The 16,192-nt window shown below is 42.8% G+C and overlaps 1 protein-coding gene across 1 annotated transcript in view; it reads right to left on the reverse strand.

Moving 5' to 3' along the window:
- PCOLCE2 (procollagen C-endopeptidase enhancer 2) overlaps nt 1-10,611 on the reverse strand; it is a 79,357-nt gene extending 68,746 nt beyond the window's left edge. Inside the window, exons 1-2 of the mRNA XM_050778148.1 lie at nt 10,128-10,611; nt 8,968-9,076 (exon numbers count right to left, since the gene is read on the reverse strand). Coding sequence (XP_050634105.1) covers nt 8,968-9,076; nt 10,128-10,210 — 192 coding nt within the window. The 5' untranslated portion in view covers nt 10,211-10,611. The remainder of the gene's footprint in view (nt 1-8,967; nt 9,077-10,127) is intronic.
- Nucleotides 10,612-16,192: the final 5,581 nt, after the last annotated feature.

A 16,192-nucleotide genomic window follows, 5' to 3' on the forward strand; every position in this document is an offset into this window, starting at 1 on the left:
TAATCTGTCTTTTAAATAATATATTCTTAAAAATCCTTTCTGAGTGTTTTAATTATACTAAATGCCTTCTTGATTTATACTACTTTAAAAAAAATGTGTTATCTTTATGTTCTATTTTTATAGTGATGTTTCAGGAAAGAATGATTTTTGTTTGGTATGAATATGTTATTAAAGAGAATCTCTTTCAGAAAAAAAAATATACATGAAGACTTCATTTTCATGTTTTCTCATTTTCTTTTCTACTCATTAAACCTCTTCTAAGGCATCTGCTTGAACACAGCACTAAAAATGCAAGTAGTACAAACAAGTTATTTATAAAACATCAAGTTTTCAATCAATAAAAACAGACTTGATTTCCATGTGAAAGAGCAAAGAAAAAGAAAACAAAAACAAGCAACAGAAGCTTTCAAAAGCAGGCAGAAAGCTAAACAAATTTAGAAAAATTGGACTGAGGCCCTGGTGGGAAAATGTCACCTACAGTGCTTGCTTATTTATTTAGGATTTAGGATTTATATTTGCCCTGCTTCCCAGAAAAAGTTAAGGCAATAATGAAAACTTTTAAATTTTTCTGCTATCTTTTCAACTGAATCTAATTGAACAGCTTATGTGCCATAAGAATTGTAACGTTTTGTCCCTGCGTGGTAGCTCACGCCTGTAATCCCAGCACTTTGGGAGGCCAAGGCGGGAGGATCACGAGGTCAGAAGATTGAGACCATCCTGGCTAACATGGTGAAACCCCGTCTCTACTAAAAAATACAAAAAATTAGCCAGGTGTGGTGGCGGGCGCCTGTAGTCCCAGCTACTGGGGAGCCTGAGGCAGGAGAATGGCGTGAATGCAGGAGGCGGAGCTTGCAGTGAGCCAAGATCACGCCACTGTGCTCCAGCCTGGGCGATAAAGCGAGACTCCATCTCAAAAAAAAAAAAAAAAAAAAAAAAAAAAGATTTGTAAAGTTTCCAAATTACACTTTCTGGATTAAAAAATAACCCCATCCCACCCCCCCCCCAAAAAAAAAACAAGCTATAGTGCTTTTATCCCATTCATGTAGTCTGGATATGCAAACATTTTCTGTTAGTTATACTCATTTTTACTATTCTTAAATATAAAGAATACTAGCTCAAGCATTGGATTAAGTTACTATTCAGGCAACTGAAATAATGAGCCTAGTGCAACCAATGTATACATATATATTTTCTTTAAAAAGCCCATAGTTAAGATTGGAATTTAAGTCTCTATATAATTCTAAATCCTATGTGCAGTTTAAAGTCAGGAAATGTGTTTTTAAAGTCAAAATTCCATTCCCCTATCTGTCCTGCTGTGGTTATACCAGGCAAATAATAGTTACAGCAATTTTAGAACCCCTTGCTATACCCTTAGGTATAATTAAGTGACTTAAAAGTTGAGTTCCTGCCTAAATTCACTATTTGTTTTCTCAAATTATACACCTAGCACTGATCTTACTAGACTATCACTATGTCTCAATTTTCGCAAACCCTTTGCTCACCACTGCTGACTCTTTCTTCTCATGAAGCCATACAAAAGTTATTGGGAAGGCATAAATCCCAATCACTTTTTTTTTTTTTTTTTTTTTTTTTTTTTTGAGATGGAGTCTTGCTCTATCGCCCAGACTGGAGCGCAGTGGCGCGATCTCGGGTCACTGCAAGCTCCGCCTTCCGGGTTCACGCCATTCTCCTGCCTCAGCCTCCCGAGTAGCTCGGACTACAGGCGCCCGCCACCACGCCCGGCTAATTTTTTTTTGTATTTTTAGTAGAGACGGGGTTTCACCATGTTAGCCAGGATGGTCTCCATCTCCTGACCTGGTGATCCGCCCGTCTCGGCCTCCCAAAGTGCTGGGATTACAGGCGTGAGCCACCGCGCCCGGCCCCCAATCACATTTTTAATCTACTAGTTCCTTCAACTAAATAGGAATGCCATTTAAAATTAATCAGGCATCTGGAAGATGGATTAAGTATGATGACTTTAACATATGTAAGTTATAAAATTGCCCTCAAGGCAATGTTATAGGAATGCCTTCACATAATTGTTTATTAGGCATCTTCAGAAATATCAAGGCACATGTAAAATAATCCTGGGAAGTCAAACAGATCCTTACAAAGGATACAGTAACAACTTATCCAGTCTTAGAGTAGCACACACGTAAAACAGGTCATACTCTTTGCACGAAGCAATAATTATTTTCACCTTAACTAATCTTAAGATCTTCAATAATTTTTAAAAGTGAAAATAAGCTTTATTCCAAATTACTAACACTTAAAACTGCTTACAGTGGGCATTATAAGAATTCACACACATAACCGTTACCGATTCTCTTGTCTAACTGCTCTCCACGAGATTATAAACTCCCTGAGGACAGAAATTATGCCTTGTCTTTCTACCCCCACAGTCCAATGCAATGCCCACTAAATAGGAGGTGCTCAAAAAATCTTGGTGAATATTTGATAAATAAGTGCGTGAGAGTATAATGGTATCCTGAGTCAGAACGTTATGTGCTGACGTTTTCATACCATTTACAAGTATGACATTAGTTAAGATACAAGTTCTTTAGACTTCAATTTCCCACTTATAAAATGGTCATACTAAGGTCTGTCACCCCAATCCCAGAGAATCAGATGCAAATAAAATAAAATGATTCAAGATATGCTAAAAACTATAAATACTATTATTATTTTTAGTTCCATGATTTCTATCACAAGTATACAGTCAAGTGTTGTTTAATGATGGAGATACATTCTGAGAAATACATCATTAGGTGACTCTGTTGTCCAAATATCACAGAGTGCATTTACACAAACCTAGATGGTATAACCCACCACACACCTAGGCTATATAGTATAGCCTATTGCTCTCAGGCTACGACACTGTACAGCATGTTCCTGTACTGAACACTGCAGGCAAGTGTAAAACAATGGTAAATACTTGCGTATCTAAACACAGAAAAGGTACAATAAAAACACGGCAATATAATCTTACGGCACCACTGTCATATATGTGGTGGTCATTGACTGAAACATTGTTATGGGCTGTGTGACTGCATTTCACTCTAACTGAACAGAAAAACATATGTAATTATAAAGATGATAATACTTGAATTACCTGGAGAATCTGAAGATTTTTCTATGTAAGACAACTTACACTTTTTTCTTCATGAAGTAGCTAAATAAGGAAAATTATGCCACATACTTTTTGCTTTAATGGGACTGCCTCTACCCATTGCTACATTCTCCTCCCATTTCTGTCATAGGTCTGTGACCCTCCCACATCATCATCATCATCATCAGGATCTTGCTCTGTCACCCAGGCTGGAGTGCAGTGGCACAATCATAGCTCACTATACCCTCTGACTCCTGGGCTCAAGAAAGTCTCTAATCTTAGCCACCCAAGTAGTGAGGACTACAGGTGCGCACCACCACTCCTGGCTAAAAAAAAAAAAAAAAAATTAAAAAAAATTTGCAGAGACAGGATCTCTTTACGTTGTCCAGGCTGATCTTGAACTCTGATCTTCAACACCTTGCCGCAAGCAATCCTCCTCCTCCTCGGCCTCCTAAAGTGTTGGGATTACAGGTGGAGTACAGCCACCATGCCTGGCCTCTCCCATATTTTCTTCATAAAGGGATAAAAAGTTATATTCTAGGTGGACCCCAAGACTAAATCTTTGCTCAATGTTTGCTGATTTTTCTCAGGTTAGATTTATGCTGAGAATGAAATGACTGAATCCTTAAATAATTGGCCAATGTCAGTACTTTTAAATTATAAATAATAAAAACCTAATGATTTTTAACAACAGGACCACATACATGGATTGCCTTATTTTATGTTTGCTTGTTTATCATTATTATTATACTTTAGAGAAGGGGTCTCACTCTGTCGCCCAGCCTGGAGTGCAGTGGTGTGATCACAGCTCACTCCAGGAGCCTTGAACTCCTGGGCTCAAGCGATCCTTCAGCCTCTGCCTTCCAAAGTGCTGGGATTACAGGCGTAAGCCACTGCACCTGGCCAGATCATCACCTTCTAAAAACAGATTTGTAAATTATGCCCAGTTTTAAATCTAAGAACAGAATCAATTCCAGCGATCTCTGCATAACAATTGCTGTTTCAATTAGATAATGTAACAGCAATTGCATTAGACATTCAGATGTGATGTTTAGTTTTAAGTTTGGGAACCAATTTTAAACAAAAATTCCTATATACCTGTTCAAGGAGAATTCCCAGAAGGTTCTAGGCTTTAAGTTTCCTCTGGTTTGCAGTTACTATAAACAAAGTTTCAGCTGGTTCCACTCAGCCACCCATACCATATGCAGCCAAAGTCGAACTCTAAATAGAGTTGCTTTTACAAGGTCTTATTTTTGCTATTAATGTCTATCTTTCTTTTTCTGTTTTTTTATTTTTTTTTTGAGATGGAGTCTCACTCTTATTGCCTAGGCTGGAGTGCAATGGCGGGATCTCAGCTCACTGCAACCTCTGCCCCCCAGGCTCAAGTGATTCTCCTGCCTCAGCCTCCTGAGTAGCTGGGATTACAGACACCTGCCATCGCACCCAGCTCATTTTTGTATTTTTAGGAGAGACGGGGTTTCACCACATTGGCTAGGCTGGTGTTGAACTCCTTACCTCAGATGATCCACCCGCCTCAGCCTCTCAACGTATGTCTATTTTTCTTTAAAAAAAAAAAAACAAACCAAAATGCATATTTGGTCAAATCATCAATATGTATCTCTCATTCTATTACGGGAATTATAAAATGAACAAGTTATGAATGAAAATATCAAGGAACAGAAGTATTGATGATTTGCTGAGTTTGCAATGAATTTATAATGAAGCGATTAATGGAATGGTGGTCTCTATGCCAGGGGTGCCTGCGGAGCACAGAATATAAGACGCCTGGTGGGCTTTCTCTCACTTCCCACTTAGGGTCTCAGGAACACATCCTAGCAGGTAGCTCCCCATGTGCTCATCACCTCCAAATTCACCTATGTGTCTCCAGCACCCAGCACCATGCCTTGTGGGCTCTTCTAAATGCGTCCTGCCTATGTTGCAGTAAAATACATCACACCAGCTGTGTTTTTTTCCCACAATGGTCCACTCTCCCCTACTTCCTTTATGGATCTCGGAGATGTTTCTTACTGTTGTCTCCTGCACACAATCTCGAACTGCAGAAAAACCACTGTAATAGAGGGGTCCAGGTGGTGGGATGTCAACTTTTGGAGTTTCATTTCTTGCTGCAGGGCTTAATAAAGGTGGAGTTACTGATTCTTATTCTTAATTAGGGTGACTTATGCCTCACCCCAATCCTATTGTTCTTCCAAGCCTGCTTAGAAGACCAGTCACTGCTTTCCAAAGGATTATATATACCTTAGCTGTCAAATCACATTTCACTCATGCCCACATCCCCGTATATGAGAATTAGGGGATTTTATGCAGATGCCTTTTAGCTTATAGTCCCCAGAATCAACTCCTAAAGGAAACTAAGAAACTCTCAGCCCCATCATGGATTACAAAATATTCAACTATTTCTTAACACTCAAATTCTCTAATTTAGTCTCTAAGCATACGTTTTTTGAGAACAGATACAGTAAAAGTAAAAAACCTAAGACTAGTTAAGGCCATCAACTCTTGGTGGTAAAGCTGAGTCAAGAGTCTTGAGTTCCAGTTACAGCTGCAACAACTACAAAGAACCAGTGCAGCTTCCCTATTTGCAAAGCTTCCCTAGTTGCAAAGCAGAAGTACAACTAAGCAGCACAGAGCACCTCTGTCTTCAACATATCCTTACGTGAGTAAAATTAAGCATAAAATTTTTCTATTAATAGCACAGCACTGTCCACAAGAAAAATTGTGATGACAGAAATACCCATATTATGTATTGTCCAGTAAGGCAGCCACTATCCACATATGGTTACTGAGCACTTGAATGTGGCTAGTATGACTAAGAAACTAAATATTTAACTTAATTAATTTACATTTAAATAGCCAATATAGTGTGTTGGAACAGTACAGCTGTCTAAGAAATTGCCATAAAAATTTTAAAGTACTATAATGTAAGGACAAATTAAATTTCCAATCTGCGGGCTGTACTTCCATATCAGAAAGTCCAATACAAAGGACTGGAAGTTTGGTGGTAACAACTAGGATTCACCTTTCTTAAAGCAAAAGTTAAAATCAGACATTTCCCATTCTTCCATTGATAAACAGTTTAATGAAAACTATTTAGTGGTGAAAGCTACCATGCTGGGACACATCTCCGGTTTGGACGAACAGAATGGGAGGCCAGTGAGTGAAAGCAAGATATTTCCCCCCAGCTACAGGAACTACAGTTTAAAGACCACTCTGAGGCTTTCCCATCTCCATTGGTCTCTGTGATAGTTTAATAAAAGTGATACTGAATCACCCAATGGGAACACTATTCTTGGTTTACGACTGCAGGAACAGAAAAGTGGGGTGGACCAACCAGCTTTGGAAACACCTTTAATAGATGGCCTTGGACAAGGCCATAGCAGAGCACAGTCCTCTCTGGAATGGCTAAGCAGGGAGACAGAGCCTGGTGCGTATCCTCCTAGCTGGTACCACTATACCCTAACTGCAGGCAGAGCTTTTGAGAAAACACTGTAGGCAGAAGACTCCGCATTTCTTCATCTTTTCTGTTACCACCTTGTCTACTCCACCATCTTCCCTCTCCTGGATACCACAACAGCTTCCTAATTGGTCTCTCTGCTTCTACTCTTAACTCCCTACAGTTCATCTTCCACACAGACGCCAGATAAGCTCATCCCTCTGCTTAAGATCTTCCAGGGACTCCTACTCAAAACAAAATGCAAACTCCCCACCATGGCCTACAGAGTCCCGTTCACCTTCGCTTCTCTTCCCACTGTCCCCTTGCTCATTCCATTCCAGCCACTCCGACCTCCTTGATTTGTTCTTCCGACAAATCAAGCTTCTTCCCCACTCAGGCACTGAGTTGAAGCGTTTTGCACTATCTCATTTTGTCTTCACAGTTATCCTGAGGTTTAAAGGAGGTAAATCCCGGACACAGAGTTTATGACGGTGAAACTGGAATTTGAATCCAGGGAAGTGACTGCTGAGCTCACAGGCTCTCCCTTCACAAGACATCCATGATGGAGCGTCCATTTAACTTCCCCACTCCCACACAGTAAACCACGCCTCTCCTGAGGCAAACGCTCCTTTATCAAGGAAAGCTTTCACTGGACGTGTCCCCCCAGCCTCAGTCAAAGTTTAATGTCACATCAACACTGTCCACAATATTCAGAACACATGGCCAACCATGAATTTCTTCTTGGGCACATGACGCCTCTGAGCCATTGATTTTCTAGGGTCGTTTAAAACTTACAGCCATTTAATTACATTTAAAACACAATTACGATACGAAAATCAAGCTGCTTTTATTTTTGTTTCAGAGCCTTATTTCACATTTATGTTAATGGTATTTCAAAATTATTTTCTATGACTTCTCTCCTGGCCATATGTGCTATAACATAATGAAATCTGTACCAGTTTGTGACATGGTTGGTATTTTACAAGAGGCCGTCAAGGCATGTAAGAGTTGAGTTTTATATTATGAAAGGGGACCTCTCATATCTGCCTGCAAAATGACCTCAGTGGGAGTAGGTTTTACTTTACATAAAGTTGGGCTTACCAACTGTCTGATTAAGTCAATTTCTGTAATTGTTTCAGGCCTCAGCTTCCCCATCTATAAAATGGGGATGATAACAGATACTTTCTCACAGAGTTGTTTTGAGGATTCTGGGTGATTATACTTGTTAACTACTTGGCACAGTAAATGCCTGCACACAGTAACTGCTAGTTTACACAGTCAGCCGGGGCTACTTTTTAAAAAATCATAAGTCCTCCAGTGGCACAACCTGACTAAAGGAAGTTCTCAGTGAACCAATGTATTCAATTACTAAACAACTTCCCAACAACAAAAACGTGAAGAAGATAACAGTCCATGCTACACTGACTGGAAAGATGACTCACTCTAGTTGACTCTAAATCAGTTTAAAAAAAAAAAAAGCTGTCTCTAAATCCAGCTTATCTTGACTCAGCATCATCTATGTGATTACTAATCAGCATGGACTTTCTATTGGCCCTTGGCTGCTATTTAGATTCCCACCTGCCCCCCCCATTAATTCTGTTTTTTTTTTTTTTTTGAGACGGAGTCTCGCTCTGTCGCCCAGGATGGAGTGCAGTGGCGCGATCTCAGCTCACTGCAAGCTCTGCCTCCTGGGTTTACGCCATTCTCCTGCCTCAGCCTCCCGAGTAGCTGGGACTACAGGTGCCCGCCACCTCGCCCGGCTAGGTTTTTTTTGTATTTTTTAGTAGAGACGGGGTTTCACCGTGTTAGCCAGGATGGTCTCGATCTTCTGACCTCATGATCCGCCCGTCTCGGCCTCCCAAAGTGCTGGGATTACAGGCTTGAGCCACGGTGCCCGGCCTAATTCTCTATTCTTACACTGCCTTTAGAGGTGGTTTCAACCCAGGAACATTAAGTGGGCTTTTTAAATTTTTTTTCTTTTTCCTTTCCTAATGGGCATAGAGTAGTCAAAGCACTATCTTTGATCTTCTATTTCCCACTGGGAATTTATGAAGGCACGAGCAACAAAAAACCTCTAAAGGTCATTACCACAGGCCTTTGACTGAAAACAGCTTTAATTATGAATCTATAAAACTCAACTGAGTCACACTGGGCTTTCAGAAACACATTTGCTTTGAGAATTTATTCCTTCAAGCATTACCTTGTGCCCTTTGTAATCACTAATGCAGGACACGACTAGATCTATTATATTAATAAAAATCTTCCCAATAGTTGGGGTAAATCCAACATTTCCCTATTTCAGGCATTTGCCTCTTACTCAAATCCTACCACCAGAGGAAAAAGGCAGCAGCCTCCCACTGTTTCCAACACCCACTTCCAGGAGAATACCTTTTTAAAAAATGCTTACTGTGATTTTCCAAGTACATTTGCTATTTGGAGGGTACACTCCAGGAAAACCTTCACTGCCAATAAATCCAGACTCTCCAGTAAGAATGCCACCACATGTGAAAACAGGTCTGGGAACATAAAAGAAGAAAAGATAATGTAATTTGAAACATGGTCTAACAATCTGATGTTACCTTCAGAAAGGTGTAGCCTATTAATATAAATAAAAGTTAATGTTGATTAATCAATTCTCGCACCATAATGGGATCCGAAAGCTTGCTAGCTCTTAGAATATTTAAATTGCAGCCTGATAAAGCATTCTGTCCAGCTGCCATCTGTCTCCATCATAGTAACACAAGATTTTATATACATAATCAAGTCCTCGGCATTGTGGCAAAGTCTTGTAGGAAAATGGTAAATACATCAATTTACCTGGGGGGAGTGGGAGAGAAGGTAAGAGCCAGGCTGAATGAAGAACATGGTTTTAAAGAAAGATAGGCAAGCAATTGGTTAATATAAAAAAGTTTGCCGTTCCCATATTTGGAGATGCCCAGTTCTCCTCCCCCTTTCTGAAAATTACTGGCCATTGGCAGCGCTTCCCATCGAAAGGGAGGCTGATATTAACGAAGGCTGAAGAGGCGATGCCAACGTTGGCCACCGGGCAGGTCCCACAGCCCAGCTCCTGGGGCCGTCTCGAGGTTGGCGAAGAGTTAACTTTCCAGAGCGGCTCCCTAGGCGCCGCGCCGCTACGGTTGTTCCCTAGTTTAGGTCTCTGGGCAAAGCCTCTCCGCTAAGAAAAAAAAAAAAAAAAAAAAAAAAACAGCGGTAAACCAAAATCCACATATTTGGGCCCCAGTGCTTCCCTCCGCCTCCATAGACACGGGGAGAGGGGAGACACAAGTCAGATTAAGCCCCGCCACGTGGTGGCCAAGCCAGCTGCAGGGCCATCAGGCAGGCCGGGCCGAAGACCCAGGAGGGAGCCCCGCGAGCAGGGATGGGTCCCCAGGTCCGGGGCTCAGCCCACGCACGGGGGTGGCGGACGCCTGCACCGCTCGGGGAGCGCAGGGTCGAGCGCTGGGTCACCCAGGCGCGCCGAAGCGGGTTGAGTAAAGCAGCCGGCGAAGTTGCAGAGGTGGAGGAAGGGAGGGGAGAGAGAGGGAGCCCAGGCGGGGGTCGCGTTACCTCTCTGGGGACTGCTGCCGCGAGAGCTGGGTGGCGGCGGCCAGCAGCAGGCAGAGTGGCGCCCAGGCGTTCGCGCCCCTCATGGCAGCGTAGACGCTCGGGGTTTGCACCCCACGGAGCGCGCGCCGGCACACACGCCCCTCCGCACCCACCGCGCTCACACCGCCGCTCACACCGGCAGCAGTGCAGGCTCACACCGGCGCTCGGCGGCCCGCGCGCTCCCTCTCACTCGCGCACCGCCGTGGGGCGGCCCAGGTAGCCGAGGGTTGCGCGGCCGGCGGGGCGGAGGCGCTTTTAAAGGCGATTACGGTGCCGTCTGACTCGACGCTTAATTTCCCCTGAGGAGCTGCTCTGGCAGCCACAGGCCACTGCTGAATATCCCGTTTGTTCTCTGGCGGCAGGAGGGGCGGCTCCGAGGCCAGAGCCGCCCCCTCTCGTGGGGAGGGCGGGCGTCTCCTCGCGGCACCCCGGGATCAACGGGTCCTCTCGCGTCCAGCCCTCAGGGATCCCAGGGAGAAGAGGAACCCCTTGCGGAGTGGCACCCCAGCGGCCCTGGCCCAGACGCCCACAGACGATTCTCAGGGAGAACTTCGGGTTTTGCTTTGGGGAATGTTTCTCCCAGTTGCTTTTAAATAAAAAGTAATAGCACTTGCTGGCTGCTGGAAAGCCTGGGGGTCCTTCTTTGTCTCCTTCAAAACCCAGATCCAAGGAAAGAAAGGGAGAAAAAGAGGGATTTTATCGTATTTTAACTTCTGTGCTTATTCTCTCTCTCTGTAGGTTCTTTTCCTTTTACTGGTGTGACAATGACAAGGAAGATAGTCTCTGTGCGGGCATTTAAACGGGTTCTCAGACGAGCGATTTCTGTGTGAACTGTCATTAAATGTCAGATAATGAGGACGGAACCAAATGAGCAAATCTCACCATCTCATGTCATGTTCTGAAAATGGTGTTTCTCTGCTGGCATATCTCTGTTCTTAGACCTTTCCAACATCTTTCTGTGGTATTAACGGGTTAAAATTTATGGAGAATTTGTTTTTCTTAGACGAACAATTCTAGCCTTGTGGAATCAATACTCTCTTTTACTTAATTACAGAAATATAATTTTAAACATTTATTAAGAGCTTCCCAATAACCAGGGATTAATGAAAGAATAACAGAACAGACTAGATTCATTGAGATTTTAAATTATCACCAGCCGTGGTAGATACAACTTAACTTTGGTGCCTCGTGTTGTTCCTTCTAAATTGTTTTCACCTTTCTAAACAAGAAAAGTAAGTATTAAAGTAGTTCTTATCAAGACTTTATTTCTAATGAGCTGTTAAGAATCTAAACACGGGTGGGCGCGATGGCTCACGCCTGTAATCCCAGCACTTTTGGAGGCCCAGGCAGGCAGATTACGAGGTCAGGAGTTCGAAACCAGTCTGGCCAACATGGTGAAACCCCCGCCTCAACTAAAAATACAAAAAATTAGCCGGGTGTTGTGGTGTGCGTCTGTAATCTCCGATACTCGGGAGGCTGAGGCAGGAGAATCGCGTGAACCCGGGAGATGGAGGTTGCAGTGAGCCGAGATCATGCCATTGCACTCCAACCCTGGGTGACAGTGTGAGACTCCGTCTCACAAAAAAAAAAAAAAAAAAAAAAAAAAAAAAAAAAAGAAAAAGAAAACACTCCTGGCAAGGAAGTAAGTAAAACTGACTACAGGAAATATTCTGACTTTTCATAGTGAGGGAACCCTGAAGCTTATACTAGGAACCAGAATATACCCACAGGACTTAGATTGTCTTACCATTTTTTAAAAAAGTGAAGGCAAAAACATCATAAAGTACAACTTTCAAAAATTCTCTACAGGCACCACACCCTTTATGACATTAAAAAAAAAAAAAAAATGACAGAATTTGGCAAACTGCTTTATATCCTGAAACACCCTCAACCCAATAAAAATGTCTTTAAAACAGCGAAGAGGAGAATAAATGGTTTATTTTGCATGCATTTCAAGAATATGCTATCTAATAGCATAAGTGTTTTTACATGATTGTTTATTTGAAAGTCATAGTTTTAAATTATAAAGTGAAAATATTGCTCAATTCACTTTCTGGTAATGATTTGCAGTCCTCGTAAGCCAGAAAATACTTGATTCAGGACTAAGCTAAGTTTTCAAAATTTAAAATAAACAAAGTATTAAATGTGCCTAAATAGATAGGAAACTATTTGAACTAAAATACACAACCATTTCTTAATTTATAGATTGATGACTGTGTTCATATGCTTACTAAAGAGTTAGGATTTTAACACCAATCATTCTGTTGTTGTTGACACTCATAAGAAGGACATTGATTTTACCTTGTGATTTTAGAGTTTACTAAGACCCATATTATTTGCTCTTAAAAACACATATTTGACTTGGAACTACAGTTCTGACCAAAATTATAAACCTTAAATGTCCTGAGAAGTTGATGTGTTAAAATTGAGGGAGACTTGTATTAGTTTGTTCTCACACCGCTATGAAGAAATATCTGAGACTGGGTAATTTATAAAGAAAAGAAGTTTAATTGACTCACAGTTCCACATGGCTGGGGAGTCCTCAGGAAACTTATAATCATGGCAGAAGGCACCTCCTCATGGGGTGATAGGAGAAGACAGAAAGCCCCTTATAAAACCATCAGCTCTCCTGAGCACTCACTCACAATCAGGAGAACAGCATGGGGGAAACCGCTCCCATGATTCAGTTATCTCCACCTGGTCCCACCCTTGACACCTGGGGATTATTACAATTCAAGGTGAGATTTGGATGGGGACACAGAGCCAAACCATATCAAGACTCAAGTGCACTTTGAAGGTATATGTGGGGTCCAGCTCTGTGAGACCAGTTTCGGGACATTTGTGATAACAGAATTAGTATAATGGACAGGGAGCTACCCACACAGGCAGTAGAAAAGTGAAGAGAGAGAAAGAACAAAAGCCCTGTGGGTAGATTCTTTAAAACAAAAAGTGGAGTGCTGGGTGGACTGATCCTTATTATCCAGCCTCTGCAGTTACCAGGTTGCACAGAGCATCAACATCATGGGAATATGAAAATATTCACCGATGAACTGACCACTTATAAAATTAGGCCCCACTCAAACATTCCTTGCTACATAATACTAGCATCTAGCTGGGCCCAGTATGTCAACATCATTGTCAGTTAATCTCTGATTCACTCATCAACCTTGTAAACATCTGAAAATGTCACGTAAATCCAGCGCACATTCATTCCATAATGTGGTACTCATCTTGTAAAAATTCCAGAATTTTCATAAGTTAGTTCACACTGGGTATGGTGGCTCAGGCCTGTAATTGCAGCACTTTGGGAGGCAGAGGTAGGTGGGTCACTTGAGCCCAGGAGTTCAAGACTAACCTGGTGAAACACTGTCTCTACCAAAAATACAAACATAAATTGGGCGTGGTGATGGGCACCTGTAATCCCAGCTACTCAGGAGGCTGAGGCACAAGAATCACTTGAACCCGAGAGGCAGAGGTTGCAGTGAGCCGGGATCGCAGCACTGCACTCCAGCCTGGGCGACAGAGCGGGATTCCGTCTTAAAAAAAAAGTTCAGTGTTTTTTGATGTCTGTAAACATACGTTAGGAACAAATGTAGACCTTCCTCTTTCCCCTGTCCCACCCCAACACATCTCTCTGCCAAGGATAAGATATTAGGGAGGAATTGTACTGGTCAGGTTTCTTAGCTACAAACAACTGAGTCCACTCAGAATGAGTCCCCTCTTCTGGTTCAAGCAGTAAAAGCAGAAAGTTCACATTACCATCAAGAGAGTCATAGAAACAGTCTCAAAGCTCATTTTCCTGGAATAATAGCCAAAACCTCACCTCAGAAATGGCCAGTGAGAACTCTATTGTCATTATTGCCACCAAGACTAAGCACTAAATGCAGGTACTTGAACTGAATGCAGTCGCCACTGTTGTGAGCACTTCAGATACATTTCTGCCTTGGGAAATTCAACCTTGCCACAGTCCTGCCCCAAAGACCAGACAGCCTGTTGCCTCCTACAGAATAAGAGAATCACAGAACCTCTTTGCTCACGGTGATCTCTTGATCAAACTCTCATGCAAGCCTATATGATTGGTACTGTCCATGTGACATGACTTGCAGTGTCTCAGCCACAGGGGAGGCTGGAAATTCAACACTATTAGGAGGTGAGGTTACATAATGTAGAAATACCTCCAAATATTAAAAGGCTACTAAAACAAAATGGGCAGGCACAAGTATGTTTAATGTCCATGATAGGGATCTACAAAGTTCAATTAGCCTGTCTCCCTGCATCCCTCTGCTGAGGAAAGCAACCCCAAGGAGGTCTTGATATATGAAGTTGCAGAGTTAATAGGATGTGTTGAATGAAACTAGTTCCACTCACCTGTCCACCTTGGACTGGGTCAGGCATTGTTTGAGTCAAAGGCAACCATGTGAAAGCCGGCCAAGCTGAACACAAGGGAATCAGCTGCTTCTTGTTGGTGTGGAATGAAACTTTGTTTAGTGGAGTCCTTCCATAATGAACTGTCATTATCATCATCTCAGACTTTTACTGAGCATTTATTATACACCTGAAACTGTGCTAAGTGCTTTGCAAACAATATTTTGTATAATTCTCTTAACAAACTTATGGGGTAAGAACGAGCATCATTTACAGGTGAAGATTCTGAGATTTATAATCCAAAATTTTTTTTTTCTTTTGAGACAGGATCTTGCTCTATCGCCCAGGCTGGAGTGCACTAGTGTGATCCTGGTTCACTGCAGCTGGGATCTCCTGGGCTCAAGCAATCCTCCCACCTCAGCCTCCTGAGTAGCTGGGACTACAGGCATGTGCCACCACACCAGGCTAATTTTTTTTTTTTCTTGAGAGGGAGTCTCTGTCGCCCAGGCTGGAGTGCAATGGCGCAATCTCAGCTCACTGCATCCTCTGCCTCCCAGGTTCAAATGATTCTCCTGCCTCAGCCTCCTGAGTAGCTGGGATTACAGGCACCTGCCACCATGCCCAGCTAATTTTTGTATTTTCAGTAGAGATGGGGTTTCACCAAGTTGGCCAGGCTGGCCTCAAACTCCTAACCTCAAGTAATCCACCTGCCTCGGCCTCCCAAAGTGCTGGGATGACGGGCATGAGCCACAGTGTCCAGCCTGGGCTAATTTTTTTTATTATCATGATTTTTGTAGAGACAGGGTCTCACTATGTTGCCCAGGCTGGTCCTGAACTCCTGGGCTCAATTGATCCTCCTGACTCGGCTTCTGAAAGTGCTGGGATTACAAGTGTGAGCCAACATGCCTGGTCTTAAGGCCTACAATATATAAATAAAAAGCTGGGGGAGAAAAAAGCTGGGGTTTGGGCACAGTGGCTTACGCCTGCAATCCCATCACTTTGGGAGGCAGAGGTGGAAGGATCACTTGAGCCTAGGAGTTCAATGCCAGCCTGGGCAACACAGTGACACCCTGTCTCTACTGAAAAAAAAAATTTGTAATTAGCAGGGCATGGTGGTGTGCACCTGTAGTCCCAGATACTTGGGAGGTTGAGATGGGAAGATGACCTGAGCCCAGGAGGTCAAGGCTGCAGTGAATTACAGTCCTGCCACTGCAACTCAGCCTGAGTGACAGAGCGAGATCCTGTCGCAAAAAAAGAAAAAGAAAAGCTGAGATCTGAACCCAGGCTAACTGGAAAACTCAAGGTTTTCATCAATATTGCATGCAAATCCATCAGAGCCTTTCTGGGAATTCAGGAATACTCAGTACACATGGAGACAGCGTGAACAGACCTATGCTGTTTATCTACTCAGGATCCCTTCCTTGGGGAGCCACCCTTCCCTATGCCATGAGCTTCTGTGAGCACTGATTCCATTCACTGCTGCTCCAGCCCCAGTGGGACATGCGACCAAGGGTTGTCCAATCAGAGAGCTCTTCCTACTACTCTGGAGATGCTGCCTAAGAGGTTCTTTCCTTTTCTTTCTTCTGGAAGCAGCATGTAAGCAAATATTTTCCTGGTAAAGCAGGACCAAGACTGAGGTGACTGCTTCAGAACAACAGGTC

The sequence above is a fragment of the Macaca thibetana genome, chromosome 2 (assembly GCF_024542745.1).
Source record: "Macaca thibetana thibetana isolate TM-01 chromosome 2, ASM2454274v1, whole genome shotgun sequence".
NCBI classification, from domain to species: domain Eukaryota; kingdom Metazoa; phylum Chordata; class Mammalia; order Primates; family Cercopithecidae; genus Macaca; species Macaca thibetana.